Consider the following 18,655-nt stretch of genomic DNA (forward strand, 5'->3'; position numbering starts at 1 on the left):
GCTCGTTGAAGCTCAGTTTGGGTTCAGCCAGAACCAACCAGTTCTTCTCCTCATTACAACCTTGGTTTAAACATGTACAAAAGAGCTTAGTTCCATGGGTGAAATGAGAGTGACTGTGCTTGGCATCAAGGCACATTTGACTGAGCATGGCATCAAAGAGCCCTAGCAAAACTGGAGTCGGTGAGAATCAGAGAAATCTGCGCTTGGAGTTACAGAAAGCACATAGGAAGATGCTTGTGGTTGTTAGAGGTCAGTCATGTCAACTCAAGGACATGTCTACGGAGTCCCTCAGGGTACAGGTGCGCAATCCCTTATCCGAAATGCTCGGGACCAGCTGGTTTTCAGAATTCAGAATTTTTCGAATTTCGGAATATGAGGCAGTTTGGTGGTGAAATTTTAAAAAGTCTTCACTGAGGAACAGACTCACTGAGTAAGTTGCGCCTTGGAGACAGAATTAAAGCCTGCCAGTGCTGGGCCACACCTCTCTGTGCTGCATCTGAGTGACACGCATAGAGTCGGTATCGACTTGGGTTAACTGTTTGCATGTTAAACAACCTTGTTAATGAGAAAAAAAACTTCACAAAAAATCTTCAGACTTTAGAACTTTTCAGATTTCAGGATTTTGGATAAAGGGTTGTCTACCTGTAGTATCTGAGGCTAAGCCATCTCCACTTGCTTTATCAATGATCTTCACTCCATCATAGAGTCAGAAGTGGAGATGTTCAACAATTGCATGAAGTTCAGTGTCATTCGTGACATCTCAGATGTCATCTTACTGTAAGTACAGTAAGACCTGAATGATATCCAAATATGGGCTGAATAGTTGAAAGTAACATATTCACTGTTCAAATGCCAGGCAATGACTATTTCCAACCAGAGGCAATCTAACCATCCTCCCAGCGGTCAATCCAATTACCATCTCTGAATTCCCCAAATATCCACATTCTGGTGCCACCATTTGACCAGAATCTAAACTGAACAAGCCTTACTAACACAGTGGCTACAAGAGCTGATCAGAAACTAGTGAGTAACTCATCACCTGACTCCCCAAACCCTGTCCACTATCAACAAAACATAAGTCAGGAGTGTGATGGACCACTCCGCATTTTCCTGCATTGCATAAGTGCAGCTCCAAAAACACTCAACACTTGACATTATCCAGGAAAAATGCAGCACGTTTGATTTGCACCATATCCACAAACATTCATACCCTCCACCAGTGACATTCTATAGTAGCAGTATATGTCATCTACAAGATGTACTGCAAAAATTTACTAAAGGTCCTTAGACAGCACCTTCCATACCCATAACCACTTCTATCTGAAAGGATAAGGGCTCAGATACATGGGAACACCACCACCTGCAAGTTCCCCTCCAAGCCATTCACCATTCTGACTTGGAAACGTATAACCATTCCCTCAGTGTTGTTTGGTTAAAATCCTGGAATTCCCTCCCTAATGACATTGTGGGGCTAACTGCAGGACATGACCTGCAGCGGTTCAAGAAGACAGCTCACCACCACCTCGGCCACTAGGATGGGCAATAAACGCTGGCCTAACTGATGATGCCCACATTCCCAAGAATAGCCAAACTGAAACACACTGCCTCAGCAATGCACTGAAGAATGAAACTGAATTTGCACTGAGTCTCGGGACTAAGGCTTAAATCCATAACTTTCCAACTGAGATGTGACAGACGTTATCACTGAACAAGAAAGAGAGAGATGCTGAGAAGGGAAGAGCTAGGCAAAAGGAATTGTTTTTGTAAGTTGCTGAAACGTTCAGGGTCAATAGCATGCCCACAGCAAGTGGGAGAGGGCGAGTTTGGTGGGGGTGAGTTCACTGTGTAAAGCAGAGCCCTTTTGAGGGTGGAGGGCTCATTATTCCATTGACCCCAACACTGGAGCTGTGTTTAATTTGTAGCAGTTCATTTTGCAGCCCATTAATCAGACTGAGCATGCAGCATTTTCAAAGTTTGGATTTCAGCTGATCCAAGCTCCAAATATGCTTACTCAAACATAGTTACAAAATGTCAAATTTAATTTTAGTAGCTGTTTTGACACTCAAATCTTCCAAGTACAAAACTAAATCTTAAGTTTTACAGGACAGTGCCAGGCTTTGATCTATGTAGGGCCTGTGCCTGGAGGAGCTGGTTTAGTGGCAAATACTGAAATTTTCAACATTTAAAAAAATCTATAGTTTATATTTTCACCTGTTCTAAACAATCAGCTGTTTTAAAAAGAAACACATGAATTTTATGTACTCACTTTGCAACTTCAAGGAAAATGGACTTCTGTACATTACCATGACTGACTGATTTTGAAAAATATTTTACCATCCAGTAAATAAAATGCCTATTTCCAGAGTTATTCCATTCTGGTTTATAATCTGGAGAGCCAAAGAATTCATTATGTTGACTCAGTGACTTATTTCACTGTTTAAAGTATATTTTCTTTCATTATATGGCATAGAAATAGGCTGTACAGCATAATCAGCCCATACAGATTTTTATGCTGCACTCATGCATCCCCTGTCCCCATCTCCTCTCATCCAATATTGCCATTTGACCACCCATTCCTTTATGACTCGTGCCTATCAAGTTTCCCCTTAAATGTGGTCATGATATTTACTTCAACCGACTCGCCCCTGGAATGTGGGAGGAAGTCCCACAATCTAACCTAGCTTTAGGTGAAGACTATAGAAATTTTCCACATGGTCAGCCAGGTGGACTTCATACAATATGTCTTCCCTGATTTGGGGCAATTAACCTGCCTCCAATCAGGAAGCCTGGCTGACAGATAAAAACAGGAGTGTCTGACATCCTGTTCACTCTCCGAGCTAGCTCTGAGGGAGCTGGATCAGTGTCAAGGACTCTCCAAGTGTAAATAAAGGTTGACGGGATACTGGCCTCTCTGTAGTTATTTCAGTGGCGACAAGAGTGAGATTAATATCCCAACTGGACTTCAAACAGGCACTACGACTGGCGTTACCATTGGAAAATGCAGCAAGTGGAGCAGGGTGTTCTGATGGAATTGGACACCATCGCCAATCTGACTGAGTTTAGGAACATCACTTGAGTGAAGGCATTACACAGCCTAACTTGGAACATATCCTGGACAGCGGAACTCTAGGTCAGCCCGCAGTAAAACTCCAAAACAAAGCCAAGCCTCAGCCAAATGGTTTTAAATAAAAGTCAAGATCAGGGCCAGCAAGGTGCCAGTATGTGGTCTCAAAACAACAAAAGAGACCTACTAGACCTAAATTGAGTAAGAGAACCCATAGGCTGGTATCCAGGAGAGTACACACCCTGGAAAGTCATGCATCAGGTTTGGAGCAGTTAAATTGCTTAGTGATATTCAAATCGGAATCTATCAAAATAAACATCCAGTGAATGTTCAGTTTGTTCTAATGGAGGTTGACATCGGCGTGGCTGTATTATTATTAGTCTTTTAAAAAATTCATTCTGGACTCCAACCCTTAGGTTTGTGTAAAACCTCGACTGGACTGAGACCCTATACCAGGGAACCTTTACATATTAATTGTACAACTTCAGTTCTGGTCTCTTATGAGAAGCAGTTGGTTCAGTTATCCCTGATTGTAGTAAAAAGTTTGGGGCCCAAGTTTGATGGGGCAAAATTGGTTTCAAAATACTCACCGAGATTGGACTGTACCTTGCAAGTAATAAGTGACTTTCTATTTTTGTTATCAAAATATACTATCTCATTTATTTGCATTAAACTTTATTTAATAAGTATTTACCCTTGCTACAATTACATTAATATTTTCTGTAATTTGTTGCAATCATTCACAATGGTTGTGATTATTCTCCCAAATTTAGTATTGGTTGGTTGGTTGGAATTTAGAAATTGTTTCTTTGATTTCAAAGCCCAAATTGTTAAATGGAAATTGTGAACAATGGTTGCCCTCATGGAGGGAATAATGATGGTACAGTGGAAATGTAGACTAGTAATGCAGAGGCCCAAACTAGTGTCTTCGGGTCATGGAGATGTACAGCATGGAAACAGACCCTTCGGTCCAACCTGTCCATGCTGAACAGATATCCCAACCCAATCTAGTCCCACCTGCCAGCACCTGGCCCATATCCCTCCAAACCCTTCCTATTCATATACCCATCCAAATGCCTCTTAAATGTTGCAATTGTACCAACTTCCACCACATCCTCTGGCAGCTCATTCCATACCCGTACTACCTGCTGTGTGAAAAGGTTGCCCCTTAGGTCTCTTTTATATCTTTTCCCTCTCATCCTAAACCTATGCCCTCTAGTTCTGGACTCCCCGACCCCAGGGAAAATACTTTGTCTATTTATCCTATCCATGCCCCTCATAATTTTGTAAACCTCGACATGGGTTAATTAATAACAGGTTGAAGGGTTTGAGCTATAGGGAGAGGCTGAATAGGCTTGGGCTGTTTTCCCTGGAGCATTGGAAGCTGAGGGGTGATCTTAGAGGTTTAAGATCATGAGGGGCACGGATAGGGTAGGTAGACAAGGGTCTTTTCCCTGGGCTAGGGGAATCCAGAACTTGAGGGTATAAGTTTAGGGTGAGAGGGGAAAGATTTAAAAGGGACCTAAGGGGCAACGTTTTCACACAAAGTGGTGCATGTGTGGAATGAGTTCCCAGAGGAATTGGTGGAGACTGATACAATTACAGCATTTAAAAGGCATTTGAATGGGTATATGAATAGGAAGGCTTTAGAGAGATATGGGCCAAATGCTGGCAAATGGGACCAGATTAATTTATGATATCTGGTCAGCATGGACGAGTTGGATTCAAGGGTCTGTTTCAGACAATTCTATACAACTCTATGACTGTTTAATAAAATCTGGAATTGAAAGCATGAAAATTGTTGTAAAAATTAATTTTGTTTGCTAATGTCCTTCAGGGAAGGAAATTTACCACCTTTATCTGGTGTGACCTATATGCAACTTCAGACCCACAGCAATGTAATTAAATTTATTAACTACCCTCTGCTATAGTCTAGCAAGCCATTCAGTTTAAGAGCAACCAAAGTTAAATAACAAATATTGGAATTGCTAGCAATGCACACATTCCACGATGTAACACTCTCCTATTCTACTCCAAGTAATTGCTAATTAATCCCATTTTCTGCTTCCATTCTCTACTTTCCATCTTAAAACCAGACATTCTTTCTTCCATTTGATCTTACTCTGTCTTCTTTGTCCCTTTTTCTTGTGGGCCAACTTATGAAAGAATTTTTTAAATCAATATAAATTATATCCGTTGTAAGGCATTGTCATTGTCTACTTGGTTTGTTACCTTCACAAAAAATCCATTAAGGTTGATCAAGCAAGATTTTGCCTTTTGAAATCCATTTGCACAGTCTATTATTATCTTTCTAATTTATCATTTTTTTCTATTCCGTCCTCTTGTATGGATTCATTATTTTCCTACCATTAATGTTAAGCTGACTTGTCTATGGTTCCCTGGATAATTCCATGATTTGGAGATGCCGGTGTTGGACTGGGGTGTACAAAGTTAAAAATCACACAACACCAGGTTATAGTCCAACTGGTTTAATTGGAAGCACTAGCTTTTGGAGCGACGCTCCTTCATCAGGTGATTGAATCCCTGATGAAGGAGCGTCGCTCCAAAAGCTAGTGTGCTTCTAATTAAACCTGTTGGACTATAACCTGCTGTTGTGTGATTTTTAACTGGATATTTCCAGTTCTGATCCTTAAATATAGAAATTACATTATTTCTATCTGGCGCCTCACAGCGCCAGAGATCCGGGTTCAATTCCCGCCTCGGGCGACTGACTGTGTGGAGTTTGCACGTTCTCCCCGTGTCTGCGTGGGTTTCCTCCGGGTGCTCCGGTTTCCTCCCACAGTCACAAAGATGTGCAGGGTCAGGTGAATTGGCCATACTAAATTGCCCATAGTGTTAGGTAAGGGGTAAATGTAGGGGTATGTGTGGGTTTCGCTTCGGCGGGTCGGTGTGGACTTGTTGGGCCGAAGGGCCTGTTTCCACACTGTAATGTAATCTAATGTAATCTAATTAGCCATCTGCTAGTCTTTTGGCACTACATGAATGACTCACCTTCTCAACCTCTCCCCACAGGTTAAAACACTACTCGTCATCCCTCTGAAATGAGAGAGCAGCCCTGTGGTCTCTTAAGACTATGGCAACTTTACCTTTCCCTTTATACCTGCTGAATTAGATTAGATTAGATTACTTACAGTGTGGAAACAGGCCCTTCGGCCCAACAAGTCCACACCGACCCGCAACCCACCCAGACCCATTCTCCTACATTTACCCCTTACCTAACGCTACGGGCAATTTAACATGGCCAATTCACCTAACCTGCACATTTTGGACTGTGGGAGGAACCCGGAGCACCCGGAGGAAACCCACGCAGACACGGGGAGAACGTGCAAACTCCACACAGTCAGTCGCCTGAGGCGGGAATTGAACCACTGTGCCACCATGCCGCCACCGTATCTTTATTTAATGAAATCTTAAATATGAGTATTAATGTCTCTGGCATCAGTTCCCTAAATTCTTTAAAATATGTGGATAAAATCTAGATCAGTGTCTTTATCCTTTTTGAGTTTGTTTAGTTCATTCAATACATCACCACTTTTATTTCAAATGTTCTTATCCCATTATTCAGCTCATCATTCAAAGTCATGTTTGCCTTTTCAATCTGGTAAAAATCAAACCAAAACACTTATTTCTGCCATCTCTTCCATGTTAACCTGTGGTATTGTCCTGTCTAACCTCTAATGGCGCATCACAGCTTTCCATTTTTCTTGATATACTTGTAAAATATCTCATTATTTTGTTCAAAGTTGCGAAATTATCTTATTCTTCTGGAATCAGAGTTTCAACCCAGCCTAGGCTGACATGTCAAAACTTTCAAATTTCAGCTGGTTGTAAAGAGTCTTACATAAAATGACCCTGTCCATGTTCAGATCAACAAGTGTGAGCCCATTAAACACAGTTGCTAGTGATTTGACACAAATTGGCAATCTTAATTTAGAGGTGTCATTAAAGTGGCAGCTGTTAGAGACGGAAGTGTAATGCTGATACAGTAGGGGTGCCATTGATAAGGTTGGGATTAAGGCTTATCAAGGCAAATTAAAAGAGTTGTCACTTGCTGTTTCTGGTCAAGAGCTCTAGGGATTCATTTCTTTTACTTTGATGTACAATGTGCCTGGATCTGTCTTTAGTTGGTGTTTTAAATTGCAGAGTAATTTTTTTCACCTTTGTATGATTGGTATCTTGCAACGGTGACTATAATTGTGGAATATATTTTATTAATTAATTGTATAGCTTTGTCAATTGTGTACTTCAGCAGATCCTTAAGTTTTGTTTCTATTTGTTCTTGGACTAGAAATGATGCTGACCAGGCCAGTAATTATTTGCCATCCCTAACTTCTACTTGAACTACCTGATCTGTAGGGCCAGTTCAGAGTCAGTTAAGGGTCAACCACTTGCTTGGTTAGTGGTCACATGTGGGCCAGACCAGATAAAGGTAACGGATTTCCCTCCCTAAAGGGTATTAATGAACCAGATGGGTATTTACAATATCGACCAGCTTTTAATTCCAGACTTTTTTTGAAATTGGATTCAAATTATCTGCCATGGTGGGATTCAAACCCAAGTCTCTAAAACATTATCCTGAGGATTACAATTTGTGTTGGTATTACCATTACATCACCCCTTAAAGACCTACCCCAATGCGAGCTGGTATTTTTCATGGGATATTAGCAATGTTGCATGTCCTACTTTTACTTCCAAATCCTGGTTAATCTTAGGATGTTGATGGTGAGCTGTCTTTTCAGCCACAAGCAGTGCTTTGAAAATACTGTCATACTGCTATTAAGCAGAGCTCCTGAATTTTGACTAAGTGATAATTAAGAAACACAATATATTTCTAAGTTAGGAAGGTGTGCATCTTGGAGGTGGCAATGTTCTCCTCTATCTACCTCCTTTGATTTACTTGGTGATAAAGTTCACTGGTTTTGGAGATATTAATGAAGAAGCTTTGGCAACTTGCTGCAGTGCATTTTGTAGATGGTCCATACCATGGTCTGCTGGTGGTGTAGGGACTGAATAATTAAGATGATGAATGGGGTCTCAATCAAGTAAGCAAATTTGTCCCAAATGATGTGTGAAATTCCTGACCAGAGCACAATGCATCATCACTGCCAAAACTACCAGATCACAATAAGGAAAATTGTTGAAATTGGGAATTTTAACCTGGTTCTCTCAAGCCAACAGAGGTGAATGCTGCACCCACCTTCTTAGTTTCCGCAGTTGGGTTTTGTACCGAATACTGCCTGATAAAGTCTAGAGAACTGACGTTTCCATTAGAACTGTTCTGGGAGCAAATCAATTCGAGATTCACATGTTTCAGGGTTAGCTTATGCTTAAGGAAGGCAACTAGACCTGAAATAAAGGTTATTTTTAATTATATCCAAAGTATTTTAAAATCTTATTATATATTTAATTATAAACTTGGTGCAAATGAAAAAGATGAATGCTAATTTCTGGACAAATCCCAAAGGAAACCAAATGAATTTTAGGAAAATGTGGTGTCACTTCACTCTCTATGTGACAAGGTTCCCCATGGGAGACTGGTTAGCAAGGTTAGATCTCGTGGAATAGAGGGAGAACATTTGGATCCAGAATTGGCTCAAAGGTAGAAGACAGAGGCTGATGGTGGAGGGTTGTTTTTCAGACTGGAGGCCTGTGACCAGTGGAGTGCCAGAAGGACTGGTGCTGGGTCATTACTTTTCATCATTTATATAAATGATTTGGGTGTGAGCATAAGAGGTATAGTTATTAAGTTTGCAGATGACACCAAAATTGGACATGTAGTGGACAATGAAGAAGGTTACCTCAGATTACAACGTGATCTTGATCAGGTGGGCCAATGGGTTAAGGACTTGCAGATAGAGTTTAATTTAGATAAATGTGTGGTGCTGCATTTTGGGAAAGCAAATCTTAGCAGGACTTATACACTTAATGTAAGGTCCAAGGGCGTGTTGCTGAACAAAGAGACCTTGGATTGCAGGTTCATAGCTCCTTGAAAGTGGAGTCGCAGGTAGATAGGATAGTGAAGGCGGCGTTTGGTATGCTTTCCTTTATTGGTCAGAGTATTGAGTACAGGAGTTGGGAGGTCATGTTGCAGCTGTATAGGGCATTGGTTAGGCCACTGTTGGAGTATTGCGTGCAATTCTGGTCTCCTTCCTATCGGAAAGATGTTGTGAAACTTGAAAGGGTTCAGAAAAGATTTACAAGGATGTTGCCAGGGTTGGAGGATCTGAGCTACAGGGAGAGGCTGAACAGGCTGGGGCTGTTTTCCCTGGAGCGTCGGAGGCTGAGGGGTGACCTTATAGAGGTTTACAAAATTATGAGGGGCATGGATAGGATAAATAGACAAGGTCTTTTCACTGGGGTCAGGGAGTCCAGAACTAGAGGGCATAGGTTTAGGGTGAGAGGGGAAAGATATAAAAGAGACCTAAGGGGCAACATTTTCACGCAGAGGGTAGTACGTGTATGGAATGAGCTGCCAGAGGATGTGGTGGAGTCTGGTATAATTGCAACATTTAAGAGGCATTTGGTTGGGTATATGAATAGGAAGGGTTTGGAGGGATATGGGCCGGGTGCTGGCAGGTGGGTCTAGATTGGGTTGGGATATCTAGTTGGCATGGACGGGTTGGACCGAAGGGTCTATTTCCATGCTGTACATCTCTATGACTGTAAGATGTAGTGCAGTAACTCATCCTGACTTCTCTGACTGCACATTCCAAACCCATTTCCCCTACCACCTGGAAGCACAGAGCAGGAGATGTGTGGGAGCATCAGCATTTTCAATTACCCCCCAAGCCACAGATCATTCTGAATTGGAACTATGTTATTGTTTCTTCATCATCTCAGTCCAAATACTGGAACTCCCTAATAGCACTGTGGCAGCCTCTACATCTGAAGGATTGTAACAGTCCAGGATCAGGGCACATCTCCACCTTCTCTGGAGAAGTGGGATTGAGCGACATAAACTGGTCTTGCCCGTGACATCCACATCCTATGAACAAATAAAAGAGCAATTTTGATGAGATAAAGCAGCTGCTGAATAGGCATTTGACAATATTATTCTGTATAAAATGTTGCATTGTTTGGGCTTAATGACAAATTATTCTGTTCTTGAAAGAAAAGCGTTCCAAACCTTGGTGGCATTTTTAAAAAAACTGTTTATATCATTGATTTCCATACAGAGATTGCCACCTAAACGCCCTGAGCCACCTAGTAGTTGTTTTAACATGAAGGAAAGCCAAGTAGTTGAAGAGGAGGAGGAGGAAGAGGAAGAGGAAAAGGAAGAAGTGCTAAAGAACAAGTCTACTGGTTTGACCCAAGGGCAAGAGACAGAACAAGAGGCAGGCCTATCTTACCCCACTGATTTAATGGAGAATCCCAGCCAGGATAACGGTGAGTTAAGACATGAATCGTTAACTTCTGGCAGCATGGACCAGCAAGAGGGAGCTCTCCAAGTTTCCTTTATTAATCTCACTACAGGCAGCTGCAGATGTGCTACAGGAGGCCATCATGCCTTTGTGTTAGAGAAAGAAAGATACAATTGGCTTCATTCTTGCTCCTGATGTACCATCCCACTGAGTGGTCGTCAATTACGAACACAATAATGAGTGGCTTTGATATTGTCAGTGCTTGAGTAGTTTCACGGTGCTCACCTTTGACATTTGCACATGATAAGCAGTAAGGTTGGAGCTGCTGGTACCATACCTCAGTAAAAATCACAGCATGAAGGAGAAAAATATCAGAGCTAGGAAAAACTGCAGCTCCACCTGTTCTCAAACCTTTTAATAAATAATCAAAATGCTCGAGGAATAATCCAGCATCCTTTTTCTTCACAATGTTCTTTTTTTGTGAAATACTACATGGAAAAAAATGGTGATCCTGTTGAAGTGATTGATTGATTGCTTAATCATCCTAAATTAATTTAGCTTCTCAATGCTGTCAAACTCAATCCAACCAATTTCCCAAGCACTGAAAAACACATTCAATCCTAATTTTTAAGTTTAAATATAGTAGATCACAAATCATAGCTCGAATGGCAATGAGTATTTAACTCCGAGTTTACTTTCACAATCCTCTTCACTTCTTCCTTTTCCTCCGAGCTTCCTTTTCACAATGCGCTGACCTATTACCTGCCCTCGACCTCTTCATTTCCAACTGCCGCCAGGACATTAACCGTCTCAACCTGTCTATCCCCCCTCTCCCACTCCAACCTCTCACCCTCACAACGCACAGCCTTCCAATCCCTCTGCTCCAATCCCAACCTCACCATCAAGCCAGCGGATAAAGGGGGTGCAGTGGTAGTCTGGCGCACTGACCGCTACACCGCTGAAGCCAAACGTCAACTCGAGGACACCTCTTCCTACTGCCCCCTTGACCATGACCCCACCCCCCATCACCAAACCATCATCTCCCAGACCATACAGAACCTCATCACCTCAGGAGATCTCCCACTCACAGCTTCCAACCGCATAGTCCGGGAACCCCGCACTGCCCGGTTCTACCTCCTTCCCAAGATCCACAAGCCTGATCACCCTGGCTGACCCATTGTCTCAGCATGCTCCTGCCCCACTGAATTCATCTCTACCTACCTCGACACAGTCCTATCCCCCCCTAGTCCAGGAACTCCCCACATACATTCAAGACACCACCCATACCCTCCACCTCCTCCAAGACTTCCGTTTCCCCGGCCCCCAATGCCTCATCTTCACCATGGATATCCAATCCCTCTACACCTCCATCCGCCATGTCCAGGGCTTCCAAGCCCTCCGTTTTTTCCTCTTCAGACATCCCCAACAGTACCCTTCCACCGACACTCTTATTCGTTTGTCCGAACTGGTCCTCACCCTTAACAATTTCGCCTTTGAATCCTCCCACTTCCTCCAGACCAAAGGGATAGCCATGGGCACACGTATGGGCCCCAGCTATGCCTGTCTCTTTGTTGGCTACATAGAACAGTCCATCTTCCGTAATTACACCGGCACCACTCCCCACCTCTTCCTCCACTACATTGATGACTGCATTGGCGCCACCTCGTGCTCCCGCGAGGAGGTTCAGCAATTCATCAACTTCACCAACACATTCCATCCTGACCTTAAATTTACTCCCACAGCTACCTGGATTACACCTCTTCCCATGCTACCTCTTGCAAAAATGCCATCCCATATTCCCACTTCCTCCGCCTCTACCGTATCTGCTCCCAGGAGGACCAGTTCCACCACAGAACACACCAGATGGCCTCCTTCTTTAGAGACCGCAATTTCCCTTCCCACGCGGTTAAAGATGCCCTCCAACGCATCTCGTCCACATCCCGCACCTCCGCCCTCAGACCCTATCCCTCCAACCGTAACAAGGACAGAACGCCCCTGGTGCTCACCTTCCACCCTACCAACCTTCGCATAAACCAAATCATCCGCCGACATTTCCGCCACCTCCAAAAAGAACCCACCACCAGGGATATATTTCCCTCCCCACCCCTTTCCGCCTTCCGCAAAGACCGTTCCCTCCGTGACTACGTGGTCAGGTCCACGCCCCCCCCCCCCCCTACAACGCATCCTCCCATTCTGGCACCTTCCCCTGCCACCGCAGGAACTGTAAAACCTGCGCCCACACCTCCTCCCTCACCTCTATCCAAGGCCCTAAAGGAGCCTTCCACATCCATCAAAGTTTTACCTGCACATCCACTAATATCATTTATTGTATCCGTTGCTCCCGATGCGGTCTCCTCTACATTGGGGAGACTGGGCGCCTCCGAGCAGAGCGCTTTAGGGAACATCTCCGAGACACCCGCACCAATCAACCACACCGCCCCGTGGCCCAACATTTCAGCTCCCCCTCCCACTCTGCCGAGGACATGGAGATCCTGGGCCTCCTTCACCGCCGCTCCCTCACCACCAGACGCCTGGAGGAAGAATGCCTCATCTTCCGCCTCGGAACACTTCAACCCCAGGGCATCAATGTGGACTTCAACAGTTTCCTCATTTCCCCTTCCCCCACCTCACCCTAGTTCCAAACTTCCAGTTCAGCACTGTCCCCATGACTTGTCCTACCTGCCTATCTCCTTTTCCACCTATTCACTCCACCCTCTACTCCCTCACCTATCACCTTCATCCCCTCCCCCACTCACCTATTGTACTCTATGCTACTTTCTCCCCACCCCCAACCTCCTCTAGCTTATCTCTCCACGCTTTAGGCTCTCTACCTTTATTCCTGATGAAGGGCCTTTGCCTGAAACATCGATTTCGCTGCTCCTCGGATGCTGCCTGAACTGCTGTGCTCCTCCAGCACCACTAATCCAGAGTCAGATCTGAAGACCACACTGGTGCAACAAACAGTGATTAATTTTATAATCTTCATCTGTAAAATGTATTTGTTGTCCACTCACTCCATTTTGCTGGAGAGGGAATGATCCTGAGTTATCAGTAAGTAGAATCTTGTGCTGTATTTGGGGCCCCTTTTACCCCCTTCTTTCTCATTGACCTAATGTGGTGTCAGTATTCACTTAACATTTTTAAAGTGCACTTGTTGACCAGACTTTGTCTCAACCTTTCTCATCATTTCTTTCGATTATGCTTTAATTTCCTGACATGCTTACTGATAATGCAATCATAATTTCCCCTATCAACCATGACCTGATCTGGTATGATAAAGTAGCCATAGTCTTACAAGACTGCTCTTTCATTAGTGAGAGCTGAAAGGAGGTGGTGAGGGTCATCACTCTTCAGGCAAGGGGAGAGGTTGAGAAGAAGAGTCCTTCATGATAACCTCAGCCAGTCTGTGAACTGAACCCACTGTAGCATCATTCTGCATTGCCAACCAACCATCCAGCCAACTGAGCTAGCAGACCCTCACCAATGTGGTAACCCACTTCTAATATCATTTTCTAAGATTTGAGTCCGGGAGTTACAGATTGCTCAAAGGATTGCATTCATAACAAATTACACTAAATTTGCTTAAGAAGCAAAAATTTGTTGAGCCTGTGCGTCAGATGTAGACAGAAAAGGCACATGACCCATGACAGGAGAGCACAGTTTGCCAGTCCCAGAAGATGAGCAGATGGATGAAGCCATTTTCTACACCTGGAGGTGGCGGGTTCGTTGTTCTTCATTTATATTCTCTGTCACTCCATGCTAACCAGGGTGCTTCCATTCTTCTTGCATTTGAAGAAGACTGAACTCTCCCTCTTCCTGACACTTGTTTTTAAACCTTCTTTCTAGGAGTTGCCAACCTATCCCATGTCCATCACTTGTTTAACCACATCTGGCTAAGGTTAGAAGAATTGCTGCCCCAGGTGTACATCACTTTGCACATCCCTCAGCTTATTTCATTTGTTAACTCCTGTCAGACACTTATCATACAAAAGGAAGGCATCATTCTATCGATTCAGAAATATTACCGTGGAAGCCTGGAACAGGAAATCTCGACATGATACCCCTATTATCCTTGGCTAATATTGATGTGTGTCCCTGTCTCTGCCTGCTGTTTTTGGGAGAGGAAGAGGTTGTTTGTTTTTTTCTAAGTGATCACAATTCTACACCTGCACGTTCAATATTTTATCCTGCCCACCTCTCAAGATGGCGCCAGAGTAGAAGGGCTGTGTGCAGATTTTTGGCCCCAGGACTTCTTTCATTTTTTTTTTAATTCATTTGTGGAATTTGTGGCCAGCATTTATTGCCTGTCTTTAGTTACCCTTGTGGTGGTGGTGGTGAGCTGCCTTGTTGAACCACTGCAGTCCACTTGTGCGTTGACCCATAATGCGTTCAGGGAGGGAATTCCAGGATTTTGACCCAACATCAGTGAAGGAAGACGATATTTGCAAGTCAGGATGGTGAGTTGCTTGGTGGGAACTTGAAGGTGGTGGTGTTCCCATATATCTGCCTCTCTTGTCCTTCTAGATGAAAGTGGTCATGGGTGTTGTACAGTGCTGTATGAAGTTTTTTGGTGAATTTCTGCACTGCATTTTGAAGATAGTACACACTTCTGCTACTGAACATCAGTGGTGGAGGGAATGGATGCTTATAGATGTAGTGCCTGTCAAGTGGGCTGCTTTGTCTTGGATAACGTCCAGCTTCTTGTGTTGTTGGGACTGCAGTCATCCAGGCAAGTGGGGAGTATTCCATCACATTCCTGACTTGTATTTCGTAGATGGAAGAAAAGTTTTGGAGCGTCAGGGAGTGTATTACTCACCACAGTATTTCTAGCTGCTTTTGTGTGTATGTTGTGAAACCGGTTGATTTCTGGTCAATGATAACCCCAAGGATCTTGACAGTGGGGGAATTCAGTGTTGGTAGCTCCATTGAATGTCAAAAGGAAGTGGTTTGATTGTCTCTTATTGGTGATGGTCATAACCTGGCATTCGTGACACAAATGGTACTTGCCATTTGTCAGACTAAGCCTGAATATTATCCATATCTTGTTGCACTTGGACATGGACTGCTTCAGTATCTGAGGAATTGCAAATGGTGCTGAACATTGTGCGATCATTGGCAAAAATCCTCACTTCTGACCTTTATGGTGGAAGGAAAGTCATTGATGAAGCAGCTGAAGATGATTAGGCCTAGCAGATTGCCCTGAGGAACTCCTGCAGCGATGTTCTGGAGCTGAGATTATTGATTTCCAACAACTACGACTAACTTCCTGTGTGTCATGTATGCCTCCAATCGCCAGAGAGTTTGCCCCCAGATTCCCATTGATTCCAGTTTTGCCAGAGCTCCTTGATACCACACTTGGTCATATGCAGAGTTGATATCAAGAGCTGTTACTCTCACCTCAACTCTGGAATTCAGCTCTTTTGAACCAAGGCTGTAATGAAGTCAGGAGCTGAGTGGTTCTGGCAGAACCCAGGCTGAGTGTCACTGAGTAAGTTATTGCTGAGCAGGTGCAGCTTGATAGCACTGTTGATGAAACCTTCTATTACTTTACTGATGACGAGAGTAGACTACTGGGGCAGTAATTGGCCGGGTTGGATTTGTCCTGTGGCCTTTGACATTCCTGAAGAAGGGCTTATGCCCGAAACGTCGATTCTCCTGTTCCCGAGATGCTGCCTGACCTGCTGCGCTTTTCCAGCAACACATTTTCAGGCTTTGACAAGGTGCCGCACGTGAGGCTGCTACATAAGATAAGGATGCATGGTGTTAGGGATAGAGTATTAGCGTGGATAGAGGATTGGTTGACTGACACGAAGCATAGAGTGGGGATAAATGAGTGCTATTCTGGCTGGCAATCAGTGACTAGTGGTGTACCTCAGGGATTGGTGTTGGGGCTATAACAATTTGCAATTTATATCGATGATTTGGAGTTGGGGATAATGTGTATGGTGTCAAAATTTGCCAGTGACACTAAGATGAGTGGCAGAGCAAAGCGTGCAGAAGACTGTGAAATGTTGCAGAGGAACATAGATATATTGAGTGAGTGGGCAAAGGTCTGGCTGATGGAATACAATGTTAGTAAATGTGAAGTCATACATTTTGGTAGGAGTAACAGCAAAGTAGATTATTACTTGAATGGTAAAAAGTTGTAGCATGCTGATTTGCAGAGGGACCTGGGTGTCCTTGTACATGAATCACAGAAGGTTGGTCTGCAGGTACAACAAGTGATTAGGAAGGCAAATGGAATTTTGTCCTTCATTGCTAAAGGGGTTGGGTTTAAAAGCACAGAGGTAATGTTACAGCTGTACAAGGTTCTGTTGAGGCCACACCTGGAGTACTGTGTGCAGATTAGGTCTCCTTACTTTAGAAAGGATGTACTGGCACTGGAGAGGGTGCAGAGGAGGTTCACTAGGTTGATTCCGGAGTTATGGGGATTGCCTTATGAGGAGAGGCTGAGTAGGTTGGGATTATATTCATTGGAATTCAGAAGAATGAGTGGGGGATCTTATAGAAAGGTATAAAATTATGAAGGGAATCAATAACATAGAAATAGGATGTTTCCACTATTGGTGAGACTAGGATAAGAGGGCATGCTCTCAAGATTAGAGGAAGTAGGTTTAGGACTGAACTGAGAAGGAACTTCTTCACCCAGAAGTTGGTGCTACTTCAGTAATCACTTTTTAAGCTAAGGTGGTTAATTTTTTGAAAAATAAAGGAATTAACGGATAGTGTGAAAACGCAGGTAAATGGAGCTGAGTCCACGAAAAGTTTAACCATGATCTAATTGATTGTTGGAGCAGGCTCGAAGGGCCGAACCGCATACTCCTGCTCCTAGTTCCTATGTTATGTTCTTTCTGTGTACAGGGCATATCTGGGCCATTTTCCACACTGTTGGATAGATGCCAGTGTTGTAACTGTACTGGAACAGCTTGGCTAGGGGACCGGCACTTTCTAGAGCACAGGTCTTCAGTACTATTGCTGGAATGTTGTCAGGGCCAACATTTTTTGCAGTATCCAGTGTCTCCAACTGTTCCTTGGAGTGAATCAAATTGGCTAAAGACTGGTGTCTGGAATGCTTAGGGCTTCTGGAGGAGGCTGAGATGGATCATCCACTCATCACCTCTAGCTGAACAAATGCTCATCTGCTCCCATCTGCTTGCTTTTTTCTTTTATTCAAAGTCTTTTATGGCGGATTAGTCGGTGGCACCAGCACAGCACAGCAGCAAGAGCGGGCCATACGCAGAATGGCGGCAGCCTCGGCTCCTCCAGTAATCGGAGGTGATGGCAGCAGCAGACCTTTCAAGATGGTGATACTAGCAAGGTGACATCTTGGAGAAAACCAGCAGGAGCAGGGCTTCAGGCAAGATGGCAGCAGCCTGGCGTGACAGTGGAGCCAAGGACTGCTGGTTGCAGTACACAGAGGGTGGGGACTCATGGGGGGTGGTATAGCGGTGGTAGCATGGTATCCCCGGAGCAGGGACTCCTAGTTTTTGATGAGGCGGCAGCTCCTGGTTATCAGCGAGACAGCAGTAGCAGCTGAGCTGGGGCCTCCTGGTTGCAGGGTGAGTGTGCTTTCAGCACGGGACCCAGCGTTGACGACAGTGTGCTGGGCCCAATGGCAAAGAGATGTACCTACAGAGTGGCAACTCTTACATTGGTGAGTCAGACGAAGGAGGCAGCGAGGCATGGAGGTGCAAGTGCCGTTGGTGAGCCAGCTCATGGCAGAGGCGGAGAAATAACGATAGACTTTTTCCCAGGTATGTCTTTTTATTCTTGGACTGTTTACAATGGTGCCACATTGTGACAACTGTTGAAGGTTTTCACTGTATTTTACTGTATTATTCACTGTAAAGTGCATGTGACAGATCAGTCAATTCAATTTAATTATTCATAAAGCTCAGTTTCTTACGGTAGACTCATAGAAGAAGGTGAAAGTTCAATACTGTGTTACATTGGAAAGTATTCGTTCCCAGATTTTTAAAAAATGTATCATGCTGACCGCTTGCACTTCCTGGTGTACTGTCTCAACCTTCAGTGGTACTTGCATGTTAACAATTGCCATTGGAAATTGTCATACAGACATTTCCTTTTTTAAAACCTATGCTATTGCATGTCTCTGGAGTAGATGAGACTTGGCCCAGTCCAGAGTTAGAGACACTACCACTCTGCCACATTTTTTGTTTTGGCATGTCAGCTGTCACAGTCTAATGAC

The 18,655-nt window shown here is 43.9% G+C and overlaps 1 protein-coding gene across 2 annotated transcripts in view; it reads left to right on the plus strand.

Annotated features, from left to right (window-relative positions):
- Positions 1–18,655, plus strand: part of slc4a1ap (solute carrier family 4 member 1 adaptor protein) — a 155,417-nt gene that overhangs the window by 101,255 nt on the left and 35,507 nt on the right. For both annotated transcript variants that reach the window (XM_087983468.1, XM_043687239.2), the window contains exon 11: positions 10,261–10,471. In XM_087983468.1, the coding sequence (XP_087839594.1) occupies positions 10,261–10,471 (211 nt within the window). The remainder of the gene's footprint in view (positions 1–10,260; positions 10,472–18,655) is intronic.

The sequence above is a fragment of the Chiloscyllium plagiosum genome, unplaced genomic scaffold (genome assembly GCF_037043375.1).
Source record: "Chiloscyllium plagiosum isolate Xiang-an unplaced genomic scaffold, Cpla_swu_hap1 HiC_scaffold_3, whole genome shotgun sequence".
NCBI classification, from domain to species: Eukaryota; Metazoa; Chordata; class Chondrichthyes; order Orectolobiformes; family Hemiscylliidae; genus Chiloscyllium; species Chiloscyllium plagiosum.